Source organism: Terrapene carolina, unplaced genomic scaffold (assembly GCF_002925995.2).
Source record: "Terrapene carolina triunguis isolate 2854851 unplaced genomic scaffold, T_m_triunguis-2.0 Scaffold24, whole genome shotgun sequence".
In the NCBI taxonomy this organism is placed as follows: domain Eukaryota; kingdom Metazoa; phylum Chordata; order Testudines; family Emydidae; genus Terrapene; species Terrapene triunguis.
Genome location: NW_020664375.1, coordinates 2,146,486 through 2,154,337, shown reverse-complemented (window position 1 = coordinate 2,154,337; position 7,852 = coordinate 2,146,486). Strand labels below are relative to the sequence as shown.

The 7,852-nt window shown below is 44.2% G+C and overlaps 1 protein-coding gene across 1 annotated transcript; it reads right to left on the bottom strand.

Annotated features, from left to right (window-relative positions):
* Positions 1 to 1,068: 1,068 nt before the first annotated feature.
* On the bottom strand, positions 1,069 to 5,931 carry LOC112116990 (nyctalopin). Its single transcript, XM_024214790.1, has 2 exons — positions 5,910 to 5,931; positions 1,069 to 2,468 (listed from the first exon to the last, which is right to left on the bottom strand). The coding sequence occupies exons 1-2, from the start codon at positions 5,929 to 5,931 to the stop codon at positions 1,069 to 1,071; spliced, it is 1,422 nt and encodes a 473-aa protein (XP_024070558.1).
* Positions 5,932 to 7,852: the final 1,921 nt, after the last annotated feature.

The following is a 7,852-nucleotide window of genomic DNA, read 5'->3' as shown; positions in this document are numbered from 1 at the left end:
CCACTGTTGGTCTATCACCAGCACAGCTCCACTAGTACTAGGTGGGAGGGCTAATATAGACAGGCCACTGGTGGGTTTGCCACTGTGTCATCTAAATCTGCTCTGAGGAGGGTTAGATAACAAGTAAAAGCATTGATGCCCTCGCTACATGAGCGCGCTCACTCTTCCTAGCACCACTGAAGCTGTACGGATGCTAGACGGGTTTCTCAACCCTTTTTGATACCAGGAACCGGCTTGCTGCCTTCCTAAACTGTGTCAGGGCGATCGCAGGGACTGGCACTGGTCATTGAGAAACACACTGTTAGAGCAGCGGTGGGAGAATGAGAAAAATTTAGGCACAGTCAAAATGGCTTGCTCTTCCTAAATGCAATTTCCAATGTAACTGATACGCCACAGACCTTAGCACAGGGCTACCGACCTGCTCACATTTCCCCCCTCCTCTTGGCATTGTGCACACTGCATAGTGCAGCAGGCGTGCATGTTGAATATAATAGATCTGATTCTCCTCCCGCCTTGGTGTAAATCAGAAGTAACTCTACTGAAGTAAATGGAGTTATATCATCATAAAACACCATGAGCGGAAGCTCAGGTTCATTGTGTCTCAGGCTCTATGGGTGAGGCTCATATTTTAGAGCCCAATCCCTGCGCCCATGAAAATCAATGGGAGTTTTTCCAGAGACTTCCAGAGAATCAGGATTGGCCCTAAATGAATAAATGCTGCAGTGCTGCCTTCAGTAAGGAGCCCTTTCAGTTCACGTCTAGCAGGGGAAAGCTGCTGTCCCAGAGACCATTGTTTGCTCAAACTCCTTATTATTGCTGCTGTCTCATAATGCTCTGTCAATGTAGGGGTTTCACAAACTCCAAAAAGATAAAATCCCTACCTCCGGGCGATTAGTTCCTTCCAAAGATGGGCCCAATCCAAACTCCCGGACCCAAACACCCCCTGTATTGCCGGGAAATTCGGAGCCAGATCAACATCTGAACTCCACAGCATCAGCTCCTCTCTAATGACTACATTCTACAGAAACTCAGTTCTTACACAGCCATGGGCTGGAGGCAGCCCTTGGGTTATTTACCCTGCAGAACCATCACTGCTTGAGCTGTAATGAGTGCCAGGAGGTGGAAAGAGCAGGAGATGGCGTATTCCCCCACCCCTGAGGAAACCTCATCACCTAGCCTGTCCAACAGGGTGGTGTTGGTTAATGCTTCAGTGGTGTTTGCCACCTCCTCGGGAAGGCCCTCCTGGAGCAGGAGCTTGGAGATAAGGCTGCTGAACTTGCTCTCTGTGGTGGAGTGAGGCTCTTCAGTCGGGGTTGGGCTGTAGGACGTGATGTTTAACTCCACTGGGTCAAGACAATAACCTTCAGGTGATCTGTCAAACAGCACATCCGCTAAGTCAATACCGGCTACTGAGGAGGGGGAGACACAAGGAATATCCCTGACAAGTCTGTAATTCTCCATCCACTCTTTCAGCCATTCGAGCCTGCAGTCACACTCCCAGGGGTTCCGAAAAAGATAGAGCCTTCCCAGGAAATAGACTGGCTGGAAGACAGAAAAAGGCAGGGTAGTTAGGTTGTTACTGTTCAAATGCAAAGAGACCAGGCTTGTTAGGTTTTCAAACGCCCCTTCTTCAATGTAGTTGACCCTGTTTCGGTCCAAGTACAGAACCTCCAGTTCAACCAGGTCCCGGAACCAGGTGTTGGACACATTCCTGAGAAAGTTCCCACCAAGATTGAGCATTTTCAGGTGCCTCAGCCCGTCAAAGGAGTTTTCTGGGAGGTCACTGAGTAAGTTGTCATTCAGGTAGAGATACTCCATTTTCTGACAATCTTGAAAGGCTCGGTCATGAATGACATTTATTCTGTTGTCTTGGAGGTTAAGATACTTCAGCCTGGTCAGGCCCTGCAGAGAATTATAGGCTACAGCTTCTATCTTGTTTCGCTCCAAGTAAACATGGGTCAAATTCTCCATGCCTCGTATGGCTCCGGGGATCCTTCGGAAATTGTTCTGGAAGCAGAAGAGCTCCTGAAGGGCAGGGAGCTCTATGAAAATCCTGTCTGGGATGTTGAAAAGGTTGCAGTCAGCTAGGTCTAGTCTGACAAGCCTTTTGAGGGCAGTGAAAGTGCGAGTGTGCAGATAGCGGATGTATTCATTGTGAGCCATTTTAAGCTCAGTCAACCTGGGCAGCCCTTTGAAAGCCCCGGGAGTGATGAAGGAGATGTTGTTGTGCTGGAGTGAGAGAGATTTGAGGGAAGGCAGGGTCCCAAAGGCCCTCTCTGAGACGAATTTAATACTGTTTTTATCCAGGTTGATAGAAGAGGCTTCACAGGGGAAGTCGCTGGGGATCTGCAGAAGGCCGGCACGGTCACACAGGATGGAACAGCTCCGCTCCTGCGTGCACACGCAGTTGGCAGGGCAGGAACGTACACAGGCCCACACAGCATGGATGTGGGGGATACATAGAATGACTGGTGGTGGGAACAGTACAATTGCCACACAGATAATGAGGGGGAGGAGAGAGAGAAAAACAGGAGCAGTTAGTAAATGTTAGTCATGACCAAAAGACTTATTTATGCCACAGATCTAGCCAGATTGCTAACAATGACCCATTAAAATCCTGTTTCACTAAAGGAGAACCAGGAACTCTCATGGAAGAATCCTACAGAATTCACTCGAGAAGGGTTATTTTACCCTAGGGTTTTGAAACCCTCCTGTGGAATTCTAGAATGGATTTAATCTCTCTCAAATTCTGTCAGTTCCTATATAATCCTGTTGAATTTATCTCTACTAAATTCTTTTAGGAATGTTTCCACCTTCTGTCACTTCTTTCTCAGTATCACCATAATTAATGTGCAGGTCCTCCCACTGGGACTGAGCCTGGGATGCTCTGGGGGTTGGCAGGTCTATCAGGTGGGCGGAGGATTGGCTTGTTTGTTTGGGAGCATTGCAAGCAGGTTTGCCAGCTAGCAGGAGGAGTGCTTAGTTGTCTGAGGCATTGCAATGTCTATGGGTTTTGCCTCTTTTTCCTGTGATAAGCCCATTCGTTTTGATATTTATTCCACTAGTGGCCTGGGTAGGTGCTTTAGAATCAGGAGAACTATTAGCAGTTAAAAGTAAAGTGTAGTATTTCAAAAGCCATTCCTGCTCTGGATTTGGTGGAGAAGCATGAGGGAAAGGGAGGTTCAGAAATATCCTTGAAACACTTTTTTCCTCAGTCTGGACATTCCATAGTAAAGGTGATGCTCTGAGCCTCCAGTAATGCACCTGCTTTACTCTACCCATTGGTTACTATTTCCTAACACCCTGGCTGCCTTGCAAATGTGTGGCTGCCATGGCTTTCTGGCTGTGTAGTTAGGATCAAGCAAATGGATGTACAGTGAGGTGGAAGATGAAAACTCCCTGGTTCCACTCAAACAAGAGGAGCAGGAACCTGAGGCGGTGTAAGCAGTGACACATGGGGCTGTGTGTGAAGGGAAAGCCTACACAGCTGGAAGTCTGAGAAATACAATCTTTAGGGAGAGAACTGAAAACAGATTTCATTTTGTATTTGCTCTCCTAAGGTGCGTCCCACCTCCTGTTCAACTGGAATGAAAAAGAGCATCCGCAAGCTCTTGCCATTGTCATTGGCAGGGCGGCACCTGCGGAGTGATTTTTCGGTTGCAGTTTATCAGTTCTCATATCACTGCTACTTTTTAAAAAAAATAACCAGGTGTCCTCCTCATTGCTAACAAACTCTCTCACAGCACTGCCAGCCTCACGAGTTTCACGCTGGGCCCTTGAGTAGCAGAAGGGGCATTCACTGGTGAGACCACCCCTTCCTCAAAGGCAAGCTGCAACACTAAATGGTGCCTGGCCAGATTTGCTCTCCCCGGGGACTAATGGTGCAACCACTTGTTTGTGGTGATTTTGCTATAAAAGGTTAAGCTTCAGCAGTTCTTCATCTTCTATGTGACTAGCCTCTTTGGCTTTCATATACAAATCAAATTGTTGTTTGAAGCTTTTCTGGGTGTTCTGAGCATTTCCATCCCTTTTCAAGGTGACCTATGCAGAATTTTTTTTAAATTGGGTTTGTGCCTTTTTTTATCCTCCTTTAGGCTGGCCCGATCCTGCAAAGCAAACTGCCTGACAGAACCCTTTAAAGTCAATGGGATTTCATGAAAGCATAGGGGTCTGCCCACATGGGTCTCTGGAGGATTGGAGCCTTATGTTGTATAAAGAAGGCCTGAACATGGGAGCAGAGTGCATCTCCCCCCCGTCCCACCCCCAAAAAAATTGATTGTTTTTTACTTTAGAAATTACCTTGGAGGCTGTGTGGTGACTGGAGAGCTAGAAAAATGGTGACACTACAAGAATCAAGTCAATGAATGCAGAACAATTGAAAGGGGGGAGGGATTTTATTCAGATTGTTTAAAATTCTTTTTTTTTTCTTAACACACATTTAACTGCAATAACTAATTAACATTTTAGATAAAGGAAATCCTTTCCTAATTCAGCACCCAAATCCCTTCCATTACAGCTCCTCCAGCGAAACAAGAGAAGACCTGATTTGACTTTCCTGATAATTCCAAGGTAAAAAACAAGCATAATATTGTTTAAAAAACACTTTTCAGACTCTTTTTGTAAATTATGAAGAGGGGAAAAAGCCCAAACCTAGTGAAAACTTTCCTCTGCAAGTCATCATAAAGGCTGATGGAGGATTTACAAATTTCAGTCACAGTTACACAGCAGCCATTTTAAATTAATTATTTCCATACAAAGATGTGTAAACTGAGGCAGAGAAAGACTAAGTGACATGCCCAAAATCATGCAATGAGTCAGTGGCCAAGTTCAGTACAGAACCCAGCTCTCCTGACTCCCAGTTTGCTCTCTAATCCCTTGACTTGCTGAAGAAAACATCTGAGTTCAGGTCAAGCCAAGTCACTTCCTAGTCTGATGAGATTCTAGTTGCAAGCAATTTTTTTTTGTTGCTCTGCTGAATGTGGATCTACCGCTAGCAGATTTTCACAACACAAAAACCTCATAGACTCATAGACTTTAAGGTCAGAAGGGACCATTATGATCATGGGTTGTCTATTTACAAATAAATCTCTCTAGTCTGTATAAAATATTGAATCCATTATTGGGGACAATCCAGCCTTAGAAGACAATGTCCTCCAAGCAAAAAAAAAAAAGAAGGAAAGAAAGAAAAGCTCAGAACCCCTCAGTATCAGAAGATTTGCAGTATTTTCCCCCTTATTTTTTAAGTTAAGGTCCTGCTAAAATCCTTCATCTGAACACCCCCCAAATTCTGAGGGTTCAAAATCCAAACCTACTTGCCATTCTGAATTTGCACCTTGATCCCATTTCTAGTCTCTTTTGACAGCAGATCCGTATTCAAAGTACTGACACATTTATGCTGCCATTATACAAATCATTAAAAAAATGATGAATGTGTTTAAAATCGCAGCTAGAAACAGAAAAACTCTGTTTGTTCAAAACTTTTTTTTCCCCCAAAAAAACACATTTGCTCCTTGGGCTATGTTTGGTATAGTTCAGGCAGCTATACTGGCTGGAACTTTTACCACCTGTCAACTCGGACAGAGAATTTGTGGTAATGTTGGTTTAATTAAATATGTGTAATATAAAAGAATGAAAAAATATTGTCAGTTTCAGAATATCACCAAAATGGCTCTGTGATTGGGGGGGGGGGATTATTTTTTTCCCCTCAATTCAATTTAACTGCTGCATTTTTTAAAATGACTTCAATATTTGCACAAATGAATGAGAAGACCTACAAGATATCTGCATTGGGTTTTCAGCAGCACAAGCAGACAATGTTTGAAATGATATAGAGTTAGCCTAAAACATTCAAAGCGATTGGTCTAATCCTAGAAACTGATTGGCTTTCACAGAATAAAAATACTACTCACCATTTAAAATGATGACAAACATCCCCTTGATTATTCACTTGTGGCATTTCAGGTCTGGCAAGTAAACTTCTGTGATCTAAAAGTAGATGGAAGGAGCCGAGACAGTTTCAGTCCATTGGCATTTACACATATCATCATCCCATTATAGTGTCTGTGTCTAGAAAGGAAGAGTGAAATCCACAGGGAGAGGTTTTTCTAAACTGACTCTCTCCCCTAAGCTTCAAACCATCGCACTGATTTCTTCCTTTTATTTATTTTTGCCACTGACCTTTTCAGTGCACGCTTCAGTTTTGTACTATTCTTCACAAGGCTTTTCAGCAAGGGTTGACCAAGTGGTGAACCACTGAAATGTGCCTAGATGGATGAGAATAAGGAAAAATCATTAGGCTGCTAGAGACTGATCACGTAATCAAATCTACAGATGCTTTTACACAGCAGCGTTATTGAACCAGCAATGAACTGCCACAATGAACCCGTAATAAAATAACTCATTTATTCATAGTTACATCACTTACCTAACAGAGCAATGGCTTCATCCTCCATCCTTCTCTGGACCCTGCCATTAGTTCTACTGGTCCATCTCTGACGAGTTGGCATTTTTTCCCCTCCAAAGCTATCATTTAATGGCAGGAAAATCCTCTGTATCAGAGGAGGATTAGTGGAGCTGGAAGAATGTGTCTGTCCTTTAAAACTCCAAAGCAAAACACAGATTGCTGACAAACAAATCTGCTGCATTCTCCCCACCACCATCCCACAAAAAATCAGCCTAGAACTGGCTCTCTGCCATCAAAACAGCATTACTAGGAATCTAAAACAAAGCCATTACGCTGGTGCCTGTTACATAACAGGGCAGGGGGGGGAATGTAATTATATTTTGGGGCAAGCACAGGCTTATGATTTCAGCTAATCGAAATAGCGACGGCTGAACTAACCAGACCAACACAGCACCCTCAGCTTAAAAGCCTCCCAAACTCAGTGATATGCTCCAGTCCAAACCATGGGCCCAATTCTGATTTCTCATCACTTGTTCAAAAGTACAGCTCCACTGACCTGAATGGAAGTTGCCTCTAAATTACATAGGCATGAATGAGAATCTGATTCAAGCCTCATGTATATTTTGCTCTGATAACAAAGGCTCCAATGAAACCTGGAGGAGAAGGAAAGAGGACCCGGGGGAGATGCACAGTATATATTACTCCGGGGAGAAAACAGCCCATTCCGTCTAAGAGTGTGTTCTGCTTGCCAGGCTGATGTCTGTGTGTGGAATTGCCAGGACAGGATCTGTACGTTGCAATACTGTCACGTGCAGGACGTGAGGCAATATTTAAAGCTTCTTTTGACAGAATAATGATGGTTTCTTTAGGGTGTGTTAGAATAAAATGAGAGAGGCTGGAATCACTCGCTAACAATGCCTGGGGGGCGGGGGGAAAAACCCTTTGCCTTCTTTTCCGGTGAATTAATTTCACTCTTTCAATAAATGAACTGCAACTGGAGCCAGTTAATCTGAGTTTGGTTCCTCTATATATCAGGGCAACTGAAAGATTGAAATGGTAACCTGTCCCTTAACGCATGTTGCGTCAATCATACTCAAGCAACTCCTGTGTAATTTTTTTCTTTTCATTTTGATGGCCCCCCTCAAGCTTAGAGGAGCCCACAGTAGCATTTTGAACATCATGGTAGGAAATTCCTGCATCAAAAAGTTAATTAAAAATTGCTGGATATTTTAATCCATACAACACAGAGCTAGCAAACTGATCTTAGCCTAACTCGGTCGGAACTCGGGGCACTGCAGGGAGCTCTCTTGCGAGTGATGCTGAAGAAAGAAATGACGTGACCATCCATCTTGTGATGAATCTGCTGAGCAGGAGGCAACCCTGAGCATCGTGGGTTGGCAGGGAGCAGACAAACACCCCCATACGCTCCTGGCCAGTGAGACTCGGTGA

What these genes read in the sequence shown, in the direction of transcription:
- LOC112116990 (XM_024214790.1), bottom strand. Translation starts at nt 5,931, where the DNA reads ATGTTTGTCATCATTTTAAATG. An exon ending in GTTTGTCATCATTTTAAATG is followed by an intron (nt 2,469 to 5,909) that starts GTGAGTAGTATT and finishes TCCCACCACCAG; the next exon opens with TCATTCTATGTATCCCCCAC.